Source organism: Canis lupus, chromosome 32, assembly GCF_011100685.1.
Source record: "Canis lupus familiaris isolate Mischka breed German Shepherd chromosome 32, alternate assembly UU_Cfam_GSD_1.0, whole genome shotgun sequence".
NCBI lineage: Eukaryota > Metazoa > Chordata > Mammalia > Carnivora > Canidae > Canis > Canis lupus.
The window spans coordinates 18,016,892-18,044,597 of record NC_049253.1 but is presented as its reverse complement, the minus strand read 5'-3'; the positions used below and the strand labels follow the sequence as shown (position 1 = coordinate 18,044,597).

General features: G+C 33.5%; 1 protein-coding gene across 3 annotated transcripts in view; it reads right to left on the bottom strand.

Moving 5' to 3' along the window:
• Nucleotides 1–1,645: 1,645 nt before the first annotated feature.
• Nucleotides 1,646–27,706, bottom strand: part of DNAJB14 (DnaJ heat shock protein family (Hsp40) member B14) — a 47,344-nt gene continuing 21,283 nt past the window's right edge. For 2 of the 3 annotated variants that reach the window (XM_038582030.1, XM_038582032.1), the window contains exons 3-8: nucleotides 26,214–26,359; nucleotides 14,877–15,062; nucleotides 12,963–13,057; nucleotides 12,093–12,202; nucleotides 11,073–11,245; nucleotides 1,646–6,591 (exon numbers count right to left, since the gene is read on the bottom strand). In XM_038582030.1, the coding sequence (XP_038437958.1) occupies nucleotides 6,467–6,591; nucleotides 11,073–11,245; nucleotides 12,093–12,202; nucleotides 12,963–13,057; nucleotides 14,877–15,062; nucleotides 26,214–26,359 (835 nt within the window). In that variant the 3' untranslated portion in view covers nucleotides 1,646–6,466. Of the gene's footprint in view, nucleotides 6,592–11,068; nucleotides 11,246–12,092; nucleotides 12,203–12,962; nucleotides 13,058–14,876; nucleotides 15,063–26,213; nucleotides 26,360–27,706 lie in introns of all 3 variants that reach the window. The other variant, XM_038582031.1, reaches the window with a different exon arrangement.

The following is a 27,706-nucleotide window of genomic DNA, read 5'->3' as shown; positions in this document are numbered from 1 at the left end:
TAAACTCCCCTACCTTCAGCCTGACAGAACTCCAACTCTGGATGAGTTTGATGAGTTGTATTCCACTGCTCATGCCTTGGCTGATGGGTTAGACTGGAGAAAATAAACAACTAAATAGATTGTAAATTCTGTCACCAATCTGGGACTCATAAAAACCCTTTTGCATTCATCAGCTGACTCAGTGAAAAAACAATTTCTTCAATTTGTCTTCTAAGCCTCTGTTTATTTTTCTTTTCCCCTCCCCGACTTTACCCTGCCAATGCATCATTGCATCAAGCCAATGAAAGGCATGACATCTTACTAACCAACACTACAAATCTACCTGCCTTTGCACCCATCCTCCATGCGTCCCTTTCTTAAAGAATGCTGGTGGTCGCTTAGCTAAAATAATTCTTCCAATGGACATAATATCCTCTTGGACATATCAGGCACTTACTGGTACTACTCTTACTGGTATTACTCTTTCACTTTCTACCTGCCCCTTTATAACAGAATGAAAAATAACAGAATAAAACAGATCTCTCATGCAATAAGATCTCATGTAATTAATAACTGAAAAAATAAAAGCCTTCTTTAGAAACCACATCCTCTTTCAGCTGACATCCTTCTCTATCTACTCTTTTTCACAGCCAGAATTTTGGGAAGTTTTTAATTGCTGCCTCTATTTATCCCAAATCCAATCAATCAAATAATTCTCTTGACTCTACCTCCTGAATCTCTCTCAAAATCATTCAGTTATCTGTATTTCTACTCTAGATCAAACCATGATCATCTGTCCTTTGCCAATAACTTCCTATCCTCCCTACATTCACTTTTACCCTCCAGTCTTCTCTGCACAACCCTAAAATGATACTTTAAAAACTCAAATCTCATATGTAACTCCATTCTTAAAAATATCAAAGGGTTTTCTATTGGCATAGGATAAATTCCAATCATCATCATCACTTATATGTGGTTTTATGGAACTTGGCTCCTATCTTATTTTAATTCTCTAACTTACCCTGTCTTTCCTATGCTATAATCATATGAGTTGGGACGCCTGGGTGGCTCAGTGGTTGAGCATCTGCCTTTGGCTCAGGGCGTGATCTGAGTCCTGGGATGGAGTCCCAGGCTTCCTATATGGATCCTGCTTCTTCCTCTGCCTGAGTCTCTACCTCTCCTTCTGTGTCTCTCATGAATAAAAAAATAAAATCTTAAAAAAAAATCATATGAGTTTGTTTCCGTGCAAGTTTGTTTTCACTTCTGTAAAGTTTCTATGGCTTTATCAACTTAGCACATTCTGCCTGAAATGTATCTCTAGTATTCACCTCACTCCTACTTATTTCATCTTTTGGGTTTCAGTTTAAGCTCCTTTTCTCAGAGAAACTTTCCCTGATCCTCCCAGAGTAGGTTAAGTCTTCCAGATATATGTTCTCATTGTACCTTGTAATTTTCCTTGTAGCATTCATCATAATTAGTTATTTATTTGACATTGATTTTCCTGGCTAGATGTAAACTCCATAAGGATTTCTGTCTTGTTCAGCGATTAATTCCCAGCACTCAGCTCACTGCCTGGGATAAAGCAGGCATTCATACATTTGTTGAATGGTTTAGTGAGTGAAAGAAAGTGCATATTAAGAATATAAAAGATGATAAAAACACATCCTTTACAGTGAGAACAGACCTTCTTTTTATTCATATATTGAGATAAACTGCAGAGACTGAAAGACAAAAATTCATCACAAATCATTCAGCAGAACATTCATTAAAAATCAAATGCATTTTCTTTAACAGAGTTCTCACACAGAAAATTTTATTTTATAAGTCTGATATAACACTAAGTATTTTACAAATCAGACATTTTTAAACCTAATTGTATAATCTTGAATGCACTATAGACAAAGTAAGATCTCCTTTGCCAGTTTCACTTAACTGGTACAAGGCTTCCATTAAAATTTCATCACACCTTGAAAATTACCTGCAGCTTTTAAACAACACATGATTTAAACCTTAAATGGAAGAAAGTCTTATGTAGCCATCCAAAAAAATGAAAACAAAAATAGGTAAGAAGCATTTCTTAATATAAATAAGTTACAAAATATAATTTATGTGGAGTTTCTTTCTTCTCGTTGGTATAGTCAGCCAACTCAAAAACAATTCATTTTGAAATCGATGCTTAAAATACTCCAGTGTCACCGGAAAACCTCTATTATTTTAGTGGTACTCTTAAATGGCAAAGTAGAATGAGACTGGAATGTCCCGACTCCTGTGCCAAAGTGAAGGAGATTTGCTCAAAATCATGCTGGTTGTCATCGCTGAGCAGTTACCAGACAGCTCGGCAACCCAGTAATCCCAATTGTTAATAATAACTTACTAAACTAGACACTTCAAGAAACACTTCTTACCCCTACATATTTCCATTGCTAGGTACAGAAACATACAATTATATTTGAAATATGGGCCTTCTAATAGGAATCTCTGCTTTAAAATTTGAAAATGATCAATGGGAAGAATTCACACCAACAGAATTCTGTGGAATGATTTTCAAAGTTAGAAATGAGAATATCCACTGCTAATGGAAGCCCTGCTCTGTGCAAACATAGTGTGGTATATATTAAACAATCACACATTTGAGGTATTAGCTGGAAAAATATATATATATATGTATATATATATACACACCTATACATGGACACATCACAGAATATTCACAAGTCCATTGGCCCCAAAACCAGCAGATAATAAAATTAAATGAGAATGAATCAAGTACCAACAGGAAAAAGTTACACATAGGACACTTACAAAAAACATGGTTATAGAATCCTTAATATAAGGAGTATGTTTTGAATTAATGTTTTGAGGGAAAATGTTTCCATTTATATGAAAATCTATTTAATAGTAATGGAAACCAAAAAGGAAGCCTGAATTCTAGAACTGTGTTGCCTGTCAGATTATTAAAGGGACGTGCAAGAATTCTTTAAAGATTCTCATTCTACTCACTTTTTCTTTGTAATTACAAATTAGAATTTAAAAAGTTTTGTATGTTATTGTTACACTACTCTTTACTTTTTCATTGGTTTAGAGAATTTTATGGACTTCAGGCATAGTCCAATGGGCTAACAGGTACAGTTTTTTTAGCTATTTAGTAAAGATTAAAATTCAGATTTATTGTTCATTTTCAGAAGTTTTTCTGTTCAGACAAGAAAAGATTATGAATGCTCTTTTGGTCTGTTTCACTCAGGATGAAGACAGATGGTAATAGGGGTAGTATTAAACCTAAGCTTCATTTAGGGAAGCTAAATGAATACACAGATTCTCCTTTTGAACCATAGGGTCCTTTGACATAACACTTACTTAACTGGCAAGATGGCTCATTTGGTTCTCAGGTCAACATCAAAAAATATTTCACTGCCTTACCACAGGTAGAAGATTTTTTTTTAAGGAAATATATGGGAAAACATTATGAATAATATGTCACAGTTATTAAGTAACAGCTGCATTTAAAACTATTTATGGTCAAAAAGAAATTAAGAAGGTAACCATTTTTCTCACTATACACTATTTTACATACTAGTGGAACTGAAGAATTAAAAGGAAGACAACTTAGGTTTAAAAGTGCAATCACAGTAAAGGGCTGGGACTCCACATTTCTGTTCCTGTGAACACCTGAGCTGACACGAAAGCAGAGTGGTGTAATGCACTGGCATATATTTGCTTTAAGGATTTATTCTTCTCTACCAAATTTCTGTAAGTTATAAAGAAAAATGCAGTCATTTTGAAACAAATACTTATTTAAGCATTCAAATGCAATCTGTTCCTAAAATACATTGTTTTTATTTATTACATGGATTAAATTTGAATTTGCTCATTGAGAATGAAATTCTCAGATTGGATCAAAATAAATTCTCAACCTTATAAGCAACTAGCACCAGTCTACTTGGGAACTAAGGAATCAAAACAGGAGGAGAAAAGATACTATCTACTTTATCCCAAATCCTCACAAGGATAATGTTTATATGTATGTGTAAAAAGATAAAAATGTAAAGCATTAATAAATATAGTTGCTACCAAACTTCTAAAATACCAGTTAGAAAAGCTAGTAAAGCACTACTCAAAGATTGAGAGCTTTCAGGCAATGGTTAAAATGAACAGTACAAGTTATCAAATGAAATTGCAAAGCTTGTGTAGTAAAAATAAGATGGTAAAATGTTGAGATTTTTATCGTAAGAGTAGCAAACATGAAAATCTTACATCTCAAGATAGTTCATATCTTCTTACTTTGTAGAATTAACCCAAAATTCTAAGACACTTAGTTGGACCTTCTCACCAAAATATGGATGACATTAGGACTTAATATTTCCTTGCATACTTTATATGTGGCTTAAATTATCAGGCACTCAATCAGTTATTTCACATAGTTGTTTGAAAATTTGATTTTATCAAACACATTTCCCCGTCATTTTATGAAATGTGATGAAATGCAGCAATGCAACTGAAATATAATACTGTCCAAAAGCCATATATGACTTCATAATATATAACTTCACTTAACTTGATAACTTCATCTATCCCTTTAAAGCCAAGATTAAGGGAAAAAGAATCACTCAAAAAGAGTTCGATTCACATTAGTGTCAATCACAATAGTGTAGATTTCTCATTAAAACTGGAAAAATGAATGGATTAAATTATTTCATTCAAATTTTTGTAATTTTTCTGATGTATATGAACTTTCAAAGTTAATTAGAATGTTATGACCTTATTTTTTAAAAATTGATTCTGCAGGCTCAAGAACAGATTTAATTTGTATTTTAAGCACTGCTATTTTTTTAATTTAAAAGTCGCATTTGTAAAATAAAACTGGTGAAGCTGTCCAGTTTTCCTAGGGCAGTAGGTTGTTTAGTTTAACTCATTAATTAATTCAGATATTTCTACTGATTCACCTGGAAAAGGGGATACAAGAGAACATTTTAAAAAGAATGGTCATTTTAGCAGTTTTATTCAACAGATGCTATAAAATCAACTACAGTCAGAAAACAACAACAACAAAAACCTTTAAACAGAAGAACAGAGCCACTCAAACTAGCATGCTCTCACACACACAAAAAAACTACCAAAGATGCATTTGTGTCCCATTAACTGAGTATGAAGGAAAATCATTAAAATATTACAACTGTTAAACATAGAAGACTAGAAATCAAATTGTTTCGTACTGAATATACAGGCACCAAGAACTTCAATTTCCAGCTTACTTTTCTAATTTATATTATGTATTGAATTAGAGAGAGCTTATTCCTATAAGATTAATTGAATGACTCAATGGTGAATAGTTTGTAGCTCAGAATTTTATAAGGATGACTTGCTATAAAGTCACTATTCTACCTACCTGCTGCCGTATTTCTTCTCACTGTTGCATGTGGCCAAACAGATCATGCTCTGATCAAGTAGTGTGCTGTACTCCACTTATATATTTAAGAGTTGGCAATCAGGTTAAAAAGGCACAAAGCTTCATTTTAGTAGTATTTTTCTCTTATTACTCATTTGTAGAAGAACCCATTAACTTTGGATCCTGCTTAAATGATCACTAAGAAGAAACTAAAATTTCCATGGGGGCAAAACAGGTGGGTTCTTTTCTTCATGAATCATAGCAGCCTTCAAAGACAGACATATAAACATTTGGGAGCCTTTGAATTACTAGAATTAGAAATGACATAACTGCAGTTTACTGTTGAAGACCCTTTTTGTTTAATATTTATATAGCCATCTCATATTTTCTTTAAAATCTATCAGTATAGCATTTCTTTTCTATGCATGGCTTAGCAATTCATAAAACTAAATAGCAAACTGATATTCTACACCAGTTCATTTATCTCAATATATATTCTGGATTATAATGGCAATATTAAAAATATCAATTCCCTCTAAGCTGATAATGCTACAAGATTTACACAGTTAAAGAGCTTTTTTGTTTTTTCTTTTCTTTTTGAAAAAGTTTCGTTGCTTAAACTTCACAAACATTCAACATCTGACAAGAAAAATGTAATTTTGTCACAGAACACTTATTCTATCAGTTTAAACTAAAGTGTCTCATGGAGTTAAATGCTAAAAGAATTTAAATAAAAATCCAGTAACCCATATACAAAATGATCATTCCATAAATATTTACATGACCAAAGGAAACGTGGAGAATCACTAAAACTGGAAACTGCTACAGGTGTGATAATCCTTTCTCAAGACATTTTTAGTTAGGAATAATATACGCTTTTAAAATGAAAATAGTTGCCAGAAGCATAACTAAAATATTAATTTTAGTTTTCAGTTCCTTACTATTCAAAGGAGCCAGTAGGTCATAAACAGTCCAAGATTTCAGGGACCAACTATGCAGTTTAGTTTTTAACATACAATCTTTTTCTTTAGCTCTCAGGATGAAACGAAACTTACTTACAGAAAAAATAAAGAGAATGCTAAAAGTTATAAATACAATCCCAGTTCATCCTCCTTTATAAATACTGGTCAGCCGCTCCAATTCTTTACAGTTGTCCATGCTCAAGGCATCAGCCTTCCTTCGGAGCCGATCATCACGGTATACTTTGGCTGCATACTGCATATCTGTTTCTGTTAACAAACCAAAATATTCTGCTTAGTAGATAATAATTTAGGTCACCTTGTTACTTAAGCTGAAATGATGTTTAAAGAAGCCCTTCAATATATTTCTAATAATTGACCTTTTTTTAAAAAGAAAGAAATCCAAGTATTACTCCTAAAAGCCTTTGGAAGCCTAGTATCTAAAACAAACACAGAGCTACTCTGTGAAAGAAATGAAAATAAAATCCTATCCACTCTTTCCCTCACTCCTGTCCTCAAAAGTTTAAAAACTGCTGCTCTAAAGCACCATTTCGACCTTGCATACTAAAGATATATCATATGCTATTCAATCCTGCTGGTGGTTGTTTTGCTGTGACCTCTTGTTAAGGTTTCATGTTAATTAATTATGCCACGACTTGAGTAGAAAAGTTTGAAATCTTGCCCTGAGTTTGCTTGAATTAAAAAAAATAAAAAAATAAAAAAATAAAGAAAAGAAAATCTTACTGAAGGAACACAAAAGGGGAAAAAAGTTTGCTATAGAATCACTGTAGTGTTATTTAGCAAATAAGTACTTCTGAGACTTCTTTCAGTATGTGGATAGCATTACTAAGGAAAAAGAAACGGACTATAAATCTCTAGAGAACTATTCCTTGCTATCTTTCTGTTCCTCTCAGTCATTTCACTGTTCAGTAACTCTTCCAAAGGGTGGGGGCACTTAGAAAATATGTAACCAGACACAGAAAAAAGTCAGTTACTTTCTGGAAAACAATGGCCAGAGTAAAGGACATCAGTCAGCACCACATTCAAAATATACTCACAGCAAGAGTATATTCTATTTGTAAAGATCTTCATAAATGACCTTGTATTCAGTCAATCCAGCTAGGATTTAACAATCAAAATCACTCCATCCCCTTTATTTACAAGTGAGGCAATTGTAAAATCCTTTTGCAGATGCATCTTCCCAGATGAGGTAGATAAACCGAAGTTCACAGAGCTAGTCAATGGCGGTCTAGATTCCAAGCCAAACTTCCAATTCCTAGCTTAACATTCTTTCAACTTCAAATTACTGCTTGTATCTTATAAAATGCCTACTGTATCAATATAGACATTAGAGAGTGTTAGAAATGACTGCAAAACAGAAAAACCCTGGTTAAAAAAAACCAATTGGCCAACAACCTTTTTGATGACATTAATTTATAAAACAAGGTGAGTTCATCCTGATTAATTAGTAAAACATTCAATCAGTGGATTAATTAACATTACACTGAGCTCCTTCCACTTTCATCTTCATTTAAAACCCCTAACCTCTAGATGTGCTGAATTTGTTAAGTTTTATTTTGATAATTTCAAGGAGTACCTGGGTGGCTCAGTCTGTTACGCATTGGACTTAAGCTCAGGTCCTGACCTCAGGGTCCTGGGATGCAGCCCTGCATGAGCTGTGCTCAGCAGGGAGTCTGCTAGTCTCTCTGCCCCTCCCCCCACCATATGCTTCCCTTCTCCCCTTCTGTCAAATAAATAAATCTTAAAATTTCAAACCTTCACAAAAGAGTACTACAATGAACACTCTAAAACCCTTTACATCTTGATTGATCAAATCTTTCACATTTTGTCAAATTTGCTTCAGCTCTCTCTTGTAATAAAGGCTGTTGTGGTGGTGCTAGTGGTAATTATTTTGTAAAACCTTTTGAGACTTTTCATTCCTAATTACTCCAGCATGTTTCTCCTAAGAACAAGGGCATTGTCTTACCTAACCCCAATTTTCAAATTCAGAAATCTAACTATAATTCTATCATCTATTATATAGTTCATATTCACATTTCACCAGCAGCCCCAATGATGTCCTTTATAGCTATTTCATCCACTCCCCATCTGGGATCCAACTCAGGATCACACATTGTACCTAACTGTCATTTCTTTTTAGTCTTTAAGAGTTTTGTCTTGTTCCATTGATATTCTTGAACATAAGCAAGTTTTTTTTTAAATCTTTTTTTTAAATTTTTTTTATTTATGATAGTCACACACACACACAGAGAGAGAGAGAGAGAGAGAGAGAGAGAGAGAGAGAGAGAGGCAGAGACATAGGCAGAGGAAGAAGCAGGCTCCATGCACCGGGAGCCCGATGTGGGATTCGATCCCGGGTCTCCAGGATCACACCCTGGGCCAAAGGCAGGCGCTAAACCACTGCGACACCCAGGGATCCCAGCAAGTTGTTTTTTAATAATGACTTATTAAAATCAGATTCACTTAAAACTTATGATAGTAACTTTAAAAGACACACATATAACTGTATACAATACAGCTGTAGACAACTTTGTATGGTAAACAGAACACAGACTGAAAGTCTGTGAAACTTTAATATCAATCTTGCCAGATGACTTTAAAGATTAAGTATGCCAAGCAAAAACACTTGGCTTATGGTATGGATAGGAAAAAAAATAATTACATTATAGTAAGTAAAAATATTGAACACTTACTGATGCAAGATATTATGCTAAGTGTTAACATGTATTATCTGTTATGGTCCACATTTTAATGATGACATAAATGAGATTTAGAAAGGTTAACTAACTTGGCCTAGGCAACATGTTGGTGGAACCAGGATCTTGTCTTGCAAGGCAGTCCCAGAGCCTGCACTTTAGCTGTAACATTACACTATCTTCCGTAAATATGAATATATTTTCCTTCCTTCTTTCTATTTGTATAGTCGATTTCCCAATTATTTAAGGTAATAGAATTTAAGTATACATAATCCAAAAATTGCCCATATTTGGCTGAAGATTAGAATTTGTATTTGAAGGTGATGTATTTAGTGTGTTAGTCATTCTTTTAACACAAAACAAGCAAGTCTTTCCAATCATTTTTATGAATTCGGTAATCCTTCAACCAATTATTCCTATATCCATTGAAAGTTTACCATATGCCTATGATATGCCAAGGACTGTGTAAGGCACTAGACATCAAAAAGTGAAATGAAATAAGTAAAATTTGGTATCCACTGCCCTTAAGACCTTCTGCTAACGCAATTTCTCAGCCTTAGAAATGTTGGCATTTTGGGGCCAGGTAAATCTTTGTTGTGGGGCTGTCCTGTGCATTGCAGGATGTTAAGCAGCACCCCAGCCTCCATCCTTTATACGCAGGCAGCAATCTCTTCCATCCCCAACTGGTGGTGACACACAAAAAGTTTCCAGACATTACCAGATGTGATGTGAAGCAGAGCAAATCTTTCCTGGTTGACAACTAGTCTAATGCAACCTTCTCCACACTGATTTCACTGACTCAGAGACTGAGACACCAAGGAGGCTGCATCCTCTTTTAACTACCACTATATAGAATATAGATGAGGAAACCAAGGTCAGAGATATGAACTTTCTTGGAAGTATACAAAAGTTATATTTTATCAAATTTTCCCTAGTAGATTAGATGATGATAACCACTACCATTTTCTGGGCCTTTTACTACATGTAAAACACTTTATTGTCTGATTTAATTTTCACAACAAACTGGCAAAGCTGGGTATTATTGAGAAAATTGTGGCACACAGTGCCTGGATTCTGGAGACAGATGGACTGCTTGAATCATGGACTACCTCTATGGCCCTGGGTAAGTTACTAAACTCTCTTTACCTCAGTTTCCATATATATATATATATAAAGGGTATAACTCTACAGTATTGTTGTGGAGATTAAATGAGTAAAGTGCTTGGGACAGTGACTTAAATAATAGGTATTATATATGTGACAGTTATTTCCTCCTACCACTCATCATCATCATCCATTTTACACCCGAGGGAGTAAACTCATACATGTTAGAATATTTGGCCCTAATCACTCAGCTAAAGATCCCAGAGTGAGGTTTCAGCTTTAGTCTGTTTAATTCCAAAGTCTACACTGTATTGTCTACATTATTATTTGTAACAGTCAGAAAAACAATAACCATAACAACACTTGCTTCACATGCATCTCTGTAGATTCTTATGGTCAAACTTTTTATAGGTGGAACTGCTTCTTAAGTTAAAGAAGTTGAAGACGGAAAATGCCAAACAAATTGATTAAGTGTTCCCTAAGATTTTTTGTACAGAATAAACAAAGGAAAATGGAATGTCAACAGAACTCATTATACACTAAGTGTTAAATGTTGAAGATAAATTAATGAAGAGTTTCAAACTTCACTTTGAAACAGGATGCATATTAAAACTGATGATATAGCTAATGTGCCAGAATTTTTTTCTTTCTTAGTGCTACAATAATAATGCATGTTACAATTGAAAACATCTTAAATACAATGAAATTTAGTATTATTCACTTATTCAACCAAATATTTATTGATAACATCACAAGTGCTTGCTACGTGCCAAACACTGTTATAAGGCCACATAAAACATTTTAAGTTTTGAGCTCCAATTATGTGCCAGGCAATTCTAGAACCTTTCTTGAATAGGGAAACCTACAATAATCAATCAATTCCAAAGACTCTGAATAGATTTTTATATGTTAAACATTTAAATAACTTACTTTGTTGTCTTTCTTTCCAGCAATTATTTCGAATATTAGTCACATAATCTTCTTCCACACTCTTTTCCACTTTTTGTAATAACATTCCTTTATATTCATTTTTAAAGTCCTTGTTGACATAATAAACAACACCCAAGTTTTCTGTTTGCATTTTAATAGTTTGCCCTGATCCACTGTAAAAGAAATGCTTGATCATTATTTTTAATGAAAATTGTACATTCTGATCCTGCTACTACAAACCAAGCTAACAAAAACAATTACAAAAAATTAAAAAGTTAATATTGGTAATCATTTATTTACATTATTTCAAACTGCCTAAAACCACCATTCATGTCATTAAAAAGTAATTTCGTTAATACAATATGTTCTTATAAGTTCTTTCAAGTTTTAGTTAATAAAAATCTTATTTAGGAAAAATAAAAAGTTATTTCTTATTTTTAGATCAATTTGTTTTTAATACTGTAAAATCACTGCCAATATGATTATACTAAGTTTCCCTTATGTTCACTGTATTACACTAAAGTTGTCTAGAATGGATGCTGTGTTAAATTTCCTTTTTGTCCTGATCTCTTACATATAAAGTACATTGTAGAAAAACATTTTATATAAGAGAAAAGTAATATTCGCTTTTAGTTAACCGATATCTACAAACAAAAGAATGTAGTCATTTACCCCTCAATGATATAAGTCTATGTAACAACAATTACAATTCTACTTTTGTCTTTCAAATATTTTTGTCTTTTAAACTATATTTTGCCTGTGAATTCAACACATTACCTATCATATTAAATTGCTATCAAGTTCAAATATAGTACTTCTGTCTTTACCCACAATGGAACAGAAATGTAACTAACAAGACAATACAAATTTATTACTTGAGTAACTATTTTTTAAATTAGATATTTTAAAATCTGATATAGTAATAGAAGATTACTTAAAAGTTGAAGAGAGCACAAAGCCCTTTAAAAGAAGCTAGATAAGAAACAATAATTTTTTTTTAAACTTCACTTAGCTACTTACGATCTGGGATATAAGGAATAAGGAGGATTAGAGACCATCAATTGGCTTAATAATGACACGAGGATCAATACAATAATGGGCATCAGCTGGATAAACACAGAAAAACCTCCCTACAAAAAATCATCAAAAAATAATAAATTGTAATATAATTGTAGTTGTTAATAATCCAACAGTTGTCATATATTTTTAGAGGCAGAAAGGGCATTTGAGATCATCTGATTCAGTGCTTTCAAATCTCCCTGATCATACCAGCTTTCTAGAGTGATTCTTAAAAATATCACTTTCCAGGTGCTTTATGTAGAGATCCTGATTTGGAAAACACTGATGTAAACTGATCTCATGTTACAGATGAGGAAGTTCTCTATTTATCTTGCAAATCTAGCATTCCCTTGAATTTGAGGGTGGTATGTGGAAGCAGATGAGTGGGGGCCCAGGCTTTTCAATTTTTAGTCTAGTGTTCTTTCCATTTACCTTTCTACTCCATGTAATTTAAGGGCTACATGCAATTAGGTATAACTGCATTAGAACAAGCAAAGTAACTATCAATTTAAGTTCTTTAGTACTAATTCTAAATGTTTTAGGACCAACATGAGAACTTGTCTTCAAAGCGTGTATACCACAGGGATATTCTTCATCAGAATCACAGAACACCAACTTAAGGTGTCATTTTACCCACCACCCTCCAGCTTGACTTCTACCCTTGTTCCCTTAATATCCCTAAGGGACTGTCCAGTCTATTGAATACCTCTGGTAATAGAAAACTCATTACTTCCTTTTAAAATAACTTCCCCTATTTTCAGATAATTCTAATTGCTTTTTCTGAGCTGAAATTTTGCCATTTTGAGATTTCTAATCATATCATAAACATACATCTCCTCTTTCTTCTTCTCTCTCATGTCCACTATGTCGATGCTGATGTTGATGGCTATAACCAGCTCGTCCATTTGAAAATGAATGTACACTACCTAAAAAATTAAAAGCAAGACTAAATTAAGGAGAGCAACTGTGATCAGAAAAATCATATTTTTTTACATTCTTGTTTAATTTTTAAAAATTACTATAATAATGCATGTTTGAGTAGTGAATGCTTATTGCTCTGTGAGTAAAAAGTAGATGGAAACAGAAATGATTCTCCCCAGACTTTCCTTTCTTTAAAGTAGAAGTTCTCATATGTGGAATTTAAGAAACAAAACAGAGGAACATATGGGAAGGGGAGAAAAAAGAAAGAGGGAAACAAGCCACAAGACCCTCTTAATGACAGAGAACAGAGGAGAGGGTTGATGCAGGGAGGAAGATGGGGGATGGGCTAAATAAATGGGTGATGGGGATTAAGGAGGGCACTTGTGATGAGCTGGATGTTGTATGTAAGTGATGAATCACTGAATTCTACTCCTAAAACCAATGCTGCCCTGTATGTTACCGAACTGGAATTTAAAAGTAGAAGTTCTTTCTTTATGAAACCATGAGTAAGAGTTCCTGCCTAATATTGCATCCATAGAGGACTTTTGTTGCAGTTGATTGTTTTTACAAATCTTGGGTCATCACTCTGAAATTCTTGCCTTCCTCATTTATCAACAAATCACAAATACCTTTGGAAATCAAAATAGTGCTTTCACTCATTTAAAAAAAAAAACAAGTATAATATACTCTGTAATCTACTATGGCAGGGGTAGACCACAATTTATTCAAACATTCAGTTTCTGAAGGACTTTCAGGTTGTTTTCAAATAAGATGAGCAATCAGAAATAGCTAACATGTCAAAGTAACTTATGTTAAAACAAGAACTGTAATTCAACTACCTGAAAATTCACTACTACTTGAAAGATTTGTTCTTAGCATATTATCCATCAAAATTACTAGTCTGAATAATTTTTTGTGAGAGATAATTATATACCCTAATATGTCAAAATACATGCTGTATTTTCAGTCATTAATTTATACTTATACGTTCTCCTTCCATGAAGGATGCTTTACAAAATGCCCTATCAATGACCACAATCTTGCTCAATAATATTCAGACAGGATCATCAGACCAAAGTATATTAGTACATTCATAAAGATTCTCCTAATTTTGAATTGAATGTTTAACTTAGCACTTAAATGTTGTAAATATGACTAGAGCTATAATTTTAACTACCTTATAGGAGCTATTCTTAAAGAAAATTAATTTTCATATAACCCATAGTAAATATAAGTAGAGTTCAATACAACTTACGCTGGTACTATAAAATCTATTTAGTAGTAACTCTACCATATTTACTTTGATGGCCTAGTTCAACTAATTATTTCTATTTTAATTTTAAAACCCCACTACTTTATATATAACCTATGAATCAGACATTTTAATATTTCAATGGAAAATACTACCTCCATATACATTCACATTAGCAATTTATTTATGAATGAAATGCCTACAATGATCTTCAGAGAACCAATGTCAAATTGTCATCTAGGGTACAGGATACCTCCTGTAATTGTAATAGCACCTAACTAAGATATTGTCACTGGATTTCCTACTTATACATCCTTTCTTTAGCTTTATATAAAATAGAGAATATCTGTACTCATTTCTTCTTTTAAAAAATTAAAACATGTTATATAGAAAAAAGGCAAACCTACAGTCAAAGTAGTAAGGCTAACATTTTTTCACCTTCATGAAAAATCATCAATCATAATACTACAAGAAATGTAGGGGAGAAGGTTGACAAATCTCTAAATAGCCTAACTGGAGGTGTAAATCTCTAGCTTCATAAAATAGAATATTTATAACTAACATTAAAATACCTGAAGGAAATCCACCACCAAAGAATATATTAAATAAGTCTTCTGGAGTTATATCAGCTTCACAACCTCTATGGAAATTAAATCTACCATTGTTTTGGTGATTACATGCTTGTTCTTCATTGCCTGTGAGGTCATACTGTTTTCTTTTTTCTGGATTGCTTAAAACAGCATAAGCATTTCCAATCTCTGAAAAGGTAATGAGTAAAAGTTGGTAAGCAAAGTTTTTACATTATAAAAAGACTTCCCCATATAAAAGCTACTGTCATATTCACACACACACAAAAAAACAAAAACAAAAAACAAAAAAAACAAATCCTACTTGAGACAAAAAAAAAAAAAGGTAAAATATTAACAATTTCTTATAAAGGCTTATACATTAGCTGTGCCTGGGTGGCTCATTGAGTTAAGCTTCAGACTCTTGATTTTGGCTCAGAACATGATCTCAAGGTCATGAGATTGAGCCTGGAGGCAGGTTCCATGCTGGGCTTGGAGCCTCCTTAAGATTCTCTCTATCCCTCTTCCTCTGCCCCTCCCCCCCTTAAAAAAAGGTGGGTTTTTTTTTGTTTTGTTTTTTTTAAGATTTTATTTATTCATTAGAGACACTGAGAGACAGGCAGAGCCCTAGGGAGAGGGAGAAGCAGGCTCCCTGCAGAGAGCTGGATGCAGGACTCATTCCAGGACCCCAGGATTACTACAGGAGTCCAAGGCAGAGCCTCAACCACTGAGCCCCACCCAGGAGCCCCAAACAAAGGTTTCTACATTAAACTTATACACTACTTGCAATTATACATATTATTACCTCCCAATACAAATTTTTATATGAGACTGGTAAGTCTTCCTACAATATTTAACATAAAAGAATGTTCATCTTGCTTTCTTACTATTGTGCTCCATCCTCTAATATCCTACTTCGTCTTTTGAATATCCTAATCTAGTCATTCATTAGTGCTACTCAAACCAATAATAATAGCAGTAGCTACTAACTACCATACTCTGAACCCAATATATTTTTACATTATTCATTATTATCCTTACTATATGGATGAGCCTCCTGAGGCTCAAACAGGTTAGGATACTTGTTCAAGGTCAAAAATTTTTTTCAATAGTAGGTATATTCTATGCAACCTTTACTGTAAACCCGTTTTTATATACTCTAGCCCAGAGTGAACTATCTTTCATTTTATTCATTAATAATTTGTTTCTCTTGAAACTGTCAACTCCATGAGGATAGGGAAGGTATCTATGTTTTCACTGCAATATCCATCCCCATGGTCCAGGATAAAGTCTGAATTTGCTTTTGAATGGATCCAGATAGTCTCTAGTATTCCTATCTCACTTTGCTAGTTTTATGATATTTACTTATAAAGAATTTGATTTCCCATCTCATATTCCTACTCCAAAAGAGGCAATGGTTACCAAATGTCTTCTTGAGGTAATTTACAAAAGCTGTAATGCTTTGATCTAAAAGTGGGAATTACCTTATTCTCATTCTGATACTTCTAAATACAGCTTACTTCTTTTTTTTTTTTTTTTTTTTTTTTTTATGATAGGCACACAGTGAGAGAGAGAGAGGCAGAGACACAGGCAGAGGGAGAAGCAGGCTCCATGCACCGGGAGCCCAACGTGGGATTCGATCCCGGGTCTCCAGGATCGCGCCCTGGGCCAAAGGCAGGCGTCAAACCGCTGCGCCACCCAGGGATCCCCCAGCTTACTTCTTAAAGTAGATTGTAAACCTTTTGCAATATGGGATAGTTTAAAAAAATACTTTTCAGATCCCATGCGGTAGCTGCCACAGGTAATGACAAGCAAATAGATGCTCATTAGGTAGTTGTCTTTGGATGATTACATAGCACACTGCAATGAATTATATCCATGTACTCTGCAACTTTTCTTCTGATGGAGATTCTAAAACCTGGGATTCAGAAATAGCTTTCAGGGGTTCTGTGAATCCCAGTATATGAAAAATTAGTTGGATGGTCCACTTATCTGAGGAGATAGTCCAAAACTTTCTTTAGATTCTCAGATAGATTCATGAATCAGAAATACAGCCATCATTTATAATATTGGGGAAAGCATGATCAGAAATCTAAACAACATACCTAGCAAACAACAGCAAGGTATTAACCAATACCCAAAAAGGAAGCATATCTATCAAAATCTGCCAGAGTTGTACTTCCAATAATATCAGTATTAGGATTTATCTCTATATACTAAATAGACTATTCCAGGTAATTTCACAATGCTATTATTTTTTAAACTACTGATATATGGTTTTAAGGTTTTAAGGCTTTCCTTTTTAAAAAAATAAATTCCAAACATTAAGATATTTTAGAAGATCTCTGTGAAATATTGTTATAATCCATAACTGTATATGCAAGACAATTTATCTACTATGACTAGAGTAATTTTCGATTTATTTACATTGTGCTATACCCATTATCAAATTTTTCAGTTTCTCATTTCCTAAAAAACTAAATCTCAAATTTATTTCGGTATTCAAAAGCTTTACAAAACACATCTACCTCAGTCTCATTTATTTCACCAAAATTAACTTCCACCATATTCTTTTTTCTTTAAACTTTATTTTGAGATAATTTTAAATTTATATGAAGTTGTAAGAAATAATACAGAGAAATCCTTTAAACCTGTTACCTAATTTCTCCAATGGCAGCATCTTGTAAAATTAAAGTACTATCACAAATAGGATATGGACATTGGTATAATCAGGACACAGAACATTTCCATCACCATCCTCCTGTCGCTCTCATATAATCATATCCACTTCCTTCCCCTTCATCCCCTTTTTAACCCCTGACAACCACTAATCTAGTCTCTATTTCTATATTTTTATGATTTCAAGAATATTATATAAATAACATAATATAGTATACAAATGGAATGAAACCATTTGGGATTAAGCTTTTTTCAGTCAGCATAGTTCTTTGGCAATCAATCCAGGTTGGTATGTAAGCCAAAACAGTAGTGCCCACCTTCACCCTCAAGCTATGGTTTCAGTTACCCTCAATCAACCATGATCTCGAAGCAGATGATCCTCCTTCTGACCTATCATCTGAAGGTCAATAGCAGCCTAATGCTGCATCAGAGTGACTAAATCATTCACCTCACTCCATCTCATCATGTTAGCATTTTATCATTCCATATCATCATAACAAGCGTGAATGAAGTACAATACCGTATCTTGAGAGACAGACTTTTTATGTAAATTTTATTATAGTATATTGTTAAAATTGTTTTTTTTGTTAATTATTGTTAATATCTTAGTGATATTATTGTTATTGTTAATTTTATTGTTTTATTTTATTTTTAATTTTTTAAATTGTTTTATTATTGTTTTTTATTTTTGTTATTTTATTGTTTTTTTATTGTTAATTATTGTTAATATCTTAGTGAGCCTAATTTAAAAATCACCCTTTATCATAGGTATTTACGTATAAGAAAAAAAAAAAACAGTATATATAGGGTTCAGTACTATCTGTTGTTTCAGGAAGCCACTGTGGGTCTTGGAACATTTTCCCTGAAAATAAGGTGTGTGTGTGTGTTGGGGGGGGGGCCTACTGTAGTCCATTCCTTTTTATTTATTTATTTTTAAATATTTTATTTATTTATTCACGATAGACAGAGAGAGAGAGAGAGAGGCAGACACACAGGCAGAGGGAGAAGCAGGCTCCATGCCAGGAGTCCCACGATCCTGGAACTCCAGGATCGTGCCCTGGGCCAAAAGCAGGCATTAAGACCTGGGCCACCCTTTTTATTGCTGAGTAATATTCCTTTTTATTGCTGAGTAGTATTCCATGGTATGGATGTACCACTGTTTCTTTCACCGTCCTTTTTATTGCTGAGTAGTATTCCATGGTATGGATGCACCACTGTTTCTTTCACTGTCCACCCAATGAACAACATCTGGGTTGTTTCTAGGTTTTGGTATTATGAATAAAACTGCTATTTACATCCATGTACAAGTTTATACATAAACATCAATTTTTACCTCTAGGATAAATACCCAGGAATACAATTGCTAAGTTGTATGGTAATTGAATAGTTTTGAGAAATTGCCAAACTGTTTTACAGAGTGACTGTGTCATTTCACATCCCATCAACAATGTATGAGTGATCCAGTTTCTCTACATCCATGCCGGTTACTTGGTGTTGTTGCTATTTTTTTATTTAAGCCATTTTGAAAGGTGCATAGTGGTATCTCATGGGTTTTACTTTATCTCTAATGGCTATGAATGATGTTAAAAATCTTTCAATTGCTTATTTCCCATCTGTATGTCATCTTACGTGGTATGGTTTTTTTTCTAATTTTCTAACTGAATTGTCTGTTTTTAAAATTTTCAGTTTGGGGAGTTCCCTTTGTATTCTAAATACTAGTCCTTTTCAGATATGTTTGGTGAATATTCTCTCCCACCTTGTTACTTGTCTTTTCAACCTCTTCATAAGGTCTCTGCAGAGCAAACATTAAAAAAATTTTGATGACCCATATATTATTTAGAAATGTGCTATCCAGTTTCCAAGTGATTAGACATATTTCAATTATCTTTCTGTCATTAATTTTTACTTTGATTTCATCGTGGTCAGAGAACCAACTCTGTATGACTTCAGACTTTTAGTTTGGTAGAGGTTTATTATTTTTTGACCCAGGATATGCTCTATCTGGGTCTATGTTTTGTGAGCACTTGAAAAGAATTTATAATCTGCTGTTGTTGGATAGAGTGTTCTATAAATATTGATTAGAGCTTGTTCGGTAATGATGATGTTTCATTCTTCCATATTCTTCCTGATTTTCTGTCAAGCTGTTCTATCAATTATTGACAGAGAGGTGCTTAGGTTTCCAACTATAATTATGAATTTGTCTATCTCTCCTTCAGTTCTATCAGTTTTTGATTTACATATTTTGCATCTGTTTTTTAATGCAAACACATGTATATTGTTATGTTACCTTGAAGGATTGATCCTCTTATAATTCCTTCTTTGATGACTTTTTTAGTCTAAATTTACTTTATCTAATATTAATATAGCCACTCTTGCTTTCTTTTATTTTTTTTATTTTTATTTTTTAAAAAAATTTATTTATTTATTCATGAGAGACACAGAGAGAGAGAGAGAGAGAGAGAGGCAGAGACACAGGCAGAGGAAGAAGCAGGCCCTATGCAGGGAGCCCGATGTGGGACTCCAGGATCAGGCCCTGGGCTGACAGATGCGCTAAACTGCTGAGCCACCCGGGCTGCCCCTTGCTTTCTTTTAATTAAAGTTTTATGATATATCTTTTTCCATTTCTTTACCTTCAGCCTGTCTGTATTGTTATTAAAGAGGTGTGTTTCTTATATATAACATGTTTTTAATTCTTATAGTCATGTTTTTTTTTAATTCATTCTGTCAATCTGTCTTTTAATTGGCATATTTAGATCACATACATTTAATGTAGTTATTGGTAAGTTAGGGTTTATGTCTATTTTATTTTTTGCTTATTGTTCTTTATCCTGACTTCCTGTGAGTGAAACATTTTTTTTAGAATTTCATTTTGATTTATTTAGTGTTTTCTGAGTGTATCTGTTTATACAACTTTTTAGTAGTTGCTCAAGGTGTTATATTACACATACGCAACTTATCACAGCCTACTGCTGTTATCATTTTACTAGTTCAAGTATACCATGAAACCCTTACTTTTTTAACTTTCTTTTCTCCGTCCCCATTTATAACACAATTGTCCTATATATTTTCTTGGCATACATTTAGAACCATACAGACAATGCTAAAAGTTTTCTTCAGATGTCAAACAATTTAGAAATTCAAGAGGAGAAACAAAATATATTGCATTTACCCATTTTTTTGCTTACCATATTCTTCCTTTTTCATATTTCAAGATTTCTTCTTTTATTGTTTTATTTTGGTTAGAGAACTTCCTTTAGCTATTCTTTTAGGGTATGTGTGCCAATGACAAATTCTCTTTTTACTTTCATCTGAAAATGTCTGGATTTCTCCTTCATTCCTGAAGGATGTTTTTACTGGGTATACAATTCTAGGTGAAAGTTCTTTTCTTTCAAAAGATACTTGGAAAATGGGTCATTGCCTCCCAGCCTGCATGGTCTCTGATGTGAAATTCACTGTCATTTGAATTGCTTTTCCCCAGTAGGTAAGGTGTCATTTCTCTTTTGATTCTTTCAAAATTTTCTTCATCTTTAGTTTTCAAAAGTTTGACTATGATGTGTCTTTGTGTGAATTTTGGGAGGTTTATCTGTTTGGGGTTCATTCAACTTCTTGAATTATGTAAGTTTATATCTTTTGACAAGTATGGGAAGTATTCAATCATTATTTATTTATTTTTGAGTACCTTTTCAGCCAAGTTCTCTTCTTCCTTTCCTTTTAAGACCTCAACGATATAAATGTTAAATCTTGGTTATAGGTCCCACTTGTCCCTGGAGCTTTTCAGATTAGATACTATTTTTCTATTTTCCAATTCACTGATTCTTTCCTGTCACTTTGCTGTTTATTCCATTTATTGCTTGATTTTATTTTGGTTTTTGTATTTTTAAGTTGTAAAATTTCCATTTGATTCTTTATACCTTTTATTTGCTCAGATTTCCTATTTCTTTGCTGAAACTCTTCTTTTACAAAATGTATTTAAAGTATATTTGTAATTGCTCATTGAAGCATTTTTATGATGGATGCTTTAAAATCTTTGTTAATCATTTCTAACTTCTCTGTCATCTCCACATGGATATCTATGACTTCCTAAATTTAATTTGAGATTTTCCTTGTTCTTAGTAATGATGATTTTCTACTGAAATGCAGTCATTTGAGATATTATCTTATGAAACTCTGAACCTATCTAAAACTTCTGTCCTCCTCTGACATTATTCTGGTACAGGAAGAGGAAATACCACCTTTTTACTTCCAGATGGGAATAAAAGTTCAGGTTTCCCCCTTGGCCTCTGATAACATCTGAAAAGAGGAGCTCATTACTGCTGAGCGGGGATAAGATTCCTAGTCTCCCATCAAGTGTCCAGTCATATCTCTGTGGCTAGAAACAGTAGGTATGGGTGCCTCATTACTCCCCCCACCCCTGGTAGGTTCACTAACACAAGGATATGGCTTTGTTTGCCTCTAAATGGTGCTTAAAGTCCTCAGTCTCCACTAGGTCACTTATGACACTACCTCAATGAGGAGGGAAAGGGGCACCTTGTTACTGCCAAGCAGAAGTACCAGCTCCCTGCTTGATCATCTCTCTTAACACCCCAGTAAAAGGGGTAGGCATCTTATTACAGCCCAGAGAAGGTAACAGGCTGGGTTTTTACTCAGCCTTTGCTGATGTGGGTGCAGTAGGACCACAGTTTTTTCTTGGATTTGGCTGTATTGCATGGTTATTGCTTAAAATTCTTCTGTCTTACCAGGTTGCCCCCTTCCTGGTGGTTTAGCTAGAGAAAGCAGGCTTTTCTTGGGGATTGTTTATCTGTGCTTATTGGTATTTCTGGGTTGTCTGCTTTTCCAGTACCTAGTCTAAGATATAAAAGGCAAATGAAAACCCAAGCAACTTACTGCCATGTAGTTCTTTGGGTCCCAAGGTCCCTAGCTCATCTACCTTCTTCTTTCCACCTTTCAAAGGTTTTTTTTTTTTTTTTTCATGTTTCTTTTAAGATTTTATTTATTTATTCATGAGAGAGAGAGAGAGGCAGAGACACAGGTAGAGACAGAAGCAGGCTCCCCACAATAAGGCAATGTAAGACTTGATCCCGAATCCTGGGATCACGCCCTGAGCTGAAGGCAGATAATCAACCGCTGAACCACCCAGGTGTACCATCATGTTTGTTTTATATGCAATATTCAGTTTTATACATTGTGCAAGGAATAGGGAAAAGTACATCTATTCCATCTTCCTGAAAGTGGAACTCCTCATTGATTTTTAAATCACTTCCCTCCTTCTCATACCCAAATTTCTGCCATTTTCTCTCTTCTCTAGTCATGGAAATCATACTCATGTCCAGAAAACTCTTAATTCTCACCTATTACATAAAGCCTTCTCTGATTACTCTGATTATAATCTACCTTATCTTTCTGACTTTTCTTCAAACATCTGTATTCAATGTTTTGGTATTTAATTATATTCAGTCTTCTGGGAGATCCTTAAATCAGCTAATCTCTCTGAGTCTTAATTTTCTTACTGGGGAATGGAAGGATGACACTAGTCCCCTGACTACTTCAAAAGATTTTTAATAAGCATTAAATGAAAAAATAGGAATGAATAACTATAAAATGCTTGTCAAATGTTATGTATACTACTATTCCAAATATTCTGTGTGACACTTCTCAAATTCTTTGAGGAAGAGGATATCTCATATTCTCCTTTTGTATTTCTCTACAAAAACTAGCCCAGATGTTAGGAATATTTAATTACCAGACCTAACATAGGTAAAACTATCTGACCCATTATTATTTATCAAGTAAACATATAAGCAACTAATCCACACCCCTTGTTATTACTCTCATGTTGATGTGAATAGGCACAGGTACCATTCAAAAGGTCTCTGAAATACTTTGAATTATTTGCCTTTGAAGATAAAGTAGACCAAGTATATTTTGAAGACGTCCATGTCAGCTAGAAGGAAAGGGATCCATTTCATTCAAATATTTTTTAAAAGTATGTTCATATATATTGTACAAGTCACTCTCTAGAGGTAAATAAAATATTCCCTGCTTCAAGACACTTGAGTTACAATCTTAACTGTAAAGGACAAATAGCTATATGAACTTAAGAGTTTATTTAGTCTATCCTCCTTGATAGCAACCTTTTATTTTTAAATCTTTACAAAACGCACAAATGAAAGAGCACCTGGCTAGCTCAGCATTTTTTTTTTCATGTGACTCTTGATTGTGAGTTCAAGCTCCACATTGGGCATTGAGCTTATTTAAAAATCAAAACAAAACAAAAACACAAGTGAAAATATCTTTCCTATCTAATTTAATTCCCTAAACCAATTACTTCCTCTTTTTCTATTCTTGGAGGAAATAAAAAGCAAATGGTTTCGATCTTATGTAAAAAGTGTTTTAGTAGTTACAGAGCAATCAATCTGTACTTAGTTTTTATACAAAAGAAAAAAAAACTATAGTATTTACTTAAAATAAACAGCTTGGTATCCCAAAAACAGAAGTTAGGATTGGTTGGTTAGAAATAAAATGATTCAGAAGATAAAGAAAAGACTCTGCATGCTGAATAAATGAAACCTGCCATTTCTGAATGATGACACTAACCGTAATATTTTCTAATTAAGTACCATTGCTCACCAAGCATCTGTGAATTACAACGTAGTTTTCTATGTAGTTTCCACTCAATGAAAAATGGGCTCATCAACCAACTCCCTATTCTGATCCTCTTTGGGATTAATAAATTGGCATTCTGATTTACAAACAACCTCCTGTGTATTGAATAATGTGAGCCTCTTCTCTAGAGATGAACCACCTTCCCAGCATGTTGATAAATATTGTTTCCAGTTTGCAAAGTAGAGCATCAGACTCTGAAATGTACCACATCAAACTGTAATCACCTTTGTAAAGCTCTTCTGAAAGTCTAGCTGGGGTGACATTTATGCTGCTCACCTCTTCAAAATACATAGGATCTAAAAATATTGGTAGGTCCACTTACTGTTATTCCAAGACTAATAATGCTAAATGACTTCAATACAGAAGTGAGAGAAAGAAGCAGTTTAACATTTTTAACATTAATGGAGAATTAATATTGAAATCACTTAGCAGATCACAAACATGAAAATAACTCACTGCCTAAATGTTTTTCATTATATAAAAACACCAATTTGAAATTAAATGATTTTAATTCATAATGTGAAAAAATTTTTTTTAACTTTGGGGGGAACATGTGCTAGCTAAAGTTAGTGTTTTTGAGTAAAGAAATATTTTCTGTACTTTCAACATGCCACTTTTAAGGTAACAAACAGAGAAGGCTCTTGTCATAGTGATACTTTATACTTTCACCAGCACCACTTTGGCAGTTGCTTTTATTGAAACATATTAATAATTGCCATATATTTTATTTGGCAACTTCCTTCAAGAAATAAAACTGTTTTAGAAACAATTTTAATAGCATTTTGTGAAAGACCAATGAAACCATCTATCTTTTAGGAGCATTTTATTCTATCTATCTATCTATCTATCTATCTATCTATCTATCTATCTATTTATTTATTTATTTTTTCAGAAAAAGAGAAATGATGTGAATTGTGGGGAAGGGCAGAGGGAGAGAGAAAGAATCTTAAGCACGTTTCACACCCAGGGTGGAGTTAGATGCAGGGCTACATCTCAAGACCCTGAGACCATGACCTGAGCAGAAATCAAAAGTCAGATGTTTAACCAACTGACCCACCTGGGCACCCCAGGAGCATTTTAAAAATTAGCATTTCCTTTCTGTTATTCCAAGACCCCAGCACTTCACTGCAAATATTGTATGTTGGCTCTATAAATGCCAAATTCAAAAGAAGGAACAATCACAAATATAAGCATTTTCCTGCAAATTAGAAGTTAGCTATTATGAAGAAATTGTATGTGACAAAATACAAAATTATAAAATCAACTCTCTGACATTTATTTACTAAATTGGCAGAGACAAAAACCTCGAAATTATATTAATAAAATGAAGAAAAATGAATAGTAGGCTAAAGGAAAAAAACTAATTCTTTTTTTTTAAGTAAGCTCATGCTCAACATGGAGCTCAAATGCACGACCTGAGATCAAGAGCTACATGTTCCACTGACTTAGCCAGCCAGGTACCCAAAGAAACTAATTCTTAAAAAGAAAAAAAAATCACATTTGTTAGAACCACATATAAATAAATGCAAAAATTGGCCAGTTAACAGAAATACAAGAACACTGGGCAGACAATCCAAATTTCCCAATTCTAGACAGTCTCTATCCTAAAAACTTGCAAAAGCTAAAAAACAAAAACAAAAACAAAAACAACAAAAAAAAAAAAACCTTGCAATATTTTGTTTTAGTTCCCTTTGGAAGCAGATGGCAATACACAAGAAGCTCATGTGTAATCACCACACTACTAGCATGTGGTAAACTAGAAAGCATGCACGATTATCTAGAAAAGTTGCTTAGGACTTTGCCAAAACTGGCATTTTGCTTTTGTGAAGCCACACTGCATTTTATAACAAATTAATAGTACAGTTTTAAAGGATTTTGAGGATCTTGCTTATGCTGGCTTCTAAATGCACCAGTCTAAAAGCAGAACTTAATATTCTAAAACACTGTAAAGTAGGATTCAAAAAAGAGCTTAGGAAAATTGCTTTAAAAGGTTTACTTTACTTTTAAAAGCATCTGTTGCTCCAGGTGCATGGTTTTTGTCTGGATGAAACTTCAAAGCAAGCTTTCTATAAGCTTTTTTCAAATCTTCATCACCAGCATCTTTGGTAACTCCGAGTACTTCATAGTAATTTTTACATTTGTTTATGCTGTGAACAAAAGAGTGTGTTACAATGCAAATTTCAAGGAAGAACTTCATGTAATATCTCTAATTTTTTATTTATAAGAATAGTAGGATTGTTTTCTCAGTGTCAAATGATAGCTTATCCTGTTAAAGGTTATTGCTTCATTCTCACAGACTATTCCTTTAACCTCTTTCCTGTCTAAGGAGAGTTGGCCATGAGAATGTCCTTGGTGTTTTTTATCACAACTACAGAGAAGTAAGGCAAAGCCCATAACAACCATGGATTAAGAACAGAGCACATGCTGAAACTAAAATGAGAGGGCGAGAACAATTTTACAGTATTCTTAGGTGCACAAAGAAATTCCAAAACTGTTCACAAGTATGTTGTAGCTAAAGATTAATTAATACGCATTGCATCCCAAGATTTTAGTTGTCGCATAACATAGACCTAACCAAATATCAAAGCAAGTTTAGTGCATGTAAAACAACTACAAGTATCCTAAGGTTTAAATCTCAAGGCAAGTTTAACTCAGCTCCACTATACTAAAGGGAACTCATCTGCGTCAGTCTAAGAAAAAGAAAATCTCAAAATAATATGTATCACAGGACTTAAAAATGCTTTTTACACCCAATTTTCATTATGATAAGCATACTTTTAAAATTATTTACATAGCTAACTAAAGATGTTAACAGATTTAAGCCCAGAGTCTTGGAAGTACATTAAGAAAAAAAATATGCTCTGAATGGAGAAGAGAACATTAATACTTTCAAATGCTAATATTCTCCCCAAACCTAATAATTTTCCTCCACTAAAATACTGTACTATTTTAAACATTTTCTGTGGAGTACTTGATGACTTTAGATGTGTCCCACATATGAGGGTTTGAGGTAGTAACAGGTGAAAAGATCTTAGACATAATCGTTCGCCGGCAGCTAAGGAATTGCAGAGTAACTCAAAGTTCTCAAAGGAAAGAGACAAGATTGATCTTATTTTACTATTGAATCTATAAGCCATAATAGTGCTTGGTACAGGATAGGTTCTCAGTAAATATTTCTGGAATAAATGATCCTTTGCTCTCCTTTTATTATGAAAAGTACCAACATTTGTTAAATGAACAAAGTTAAAAAAAAAAAAAAAGAGAGAGAGAAGACATGTATAAGATTACAGAAAATTTTTATAATCATACATCAACAAAAATCTGTTATGCAGTCTTCTTTATGGTAACAATTAAAATTGGATTTTTCTGCTTTAGATATTTAATAAATATTAACACAGTCAACTTTATTTCATAAACGTGATATTTCCTTTATTTAATCAATAATATTTATTGAGCACCAATTTTGTCACAGACGGTGCTCTGAGCACTTGAGA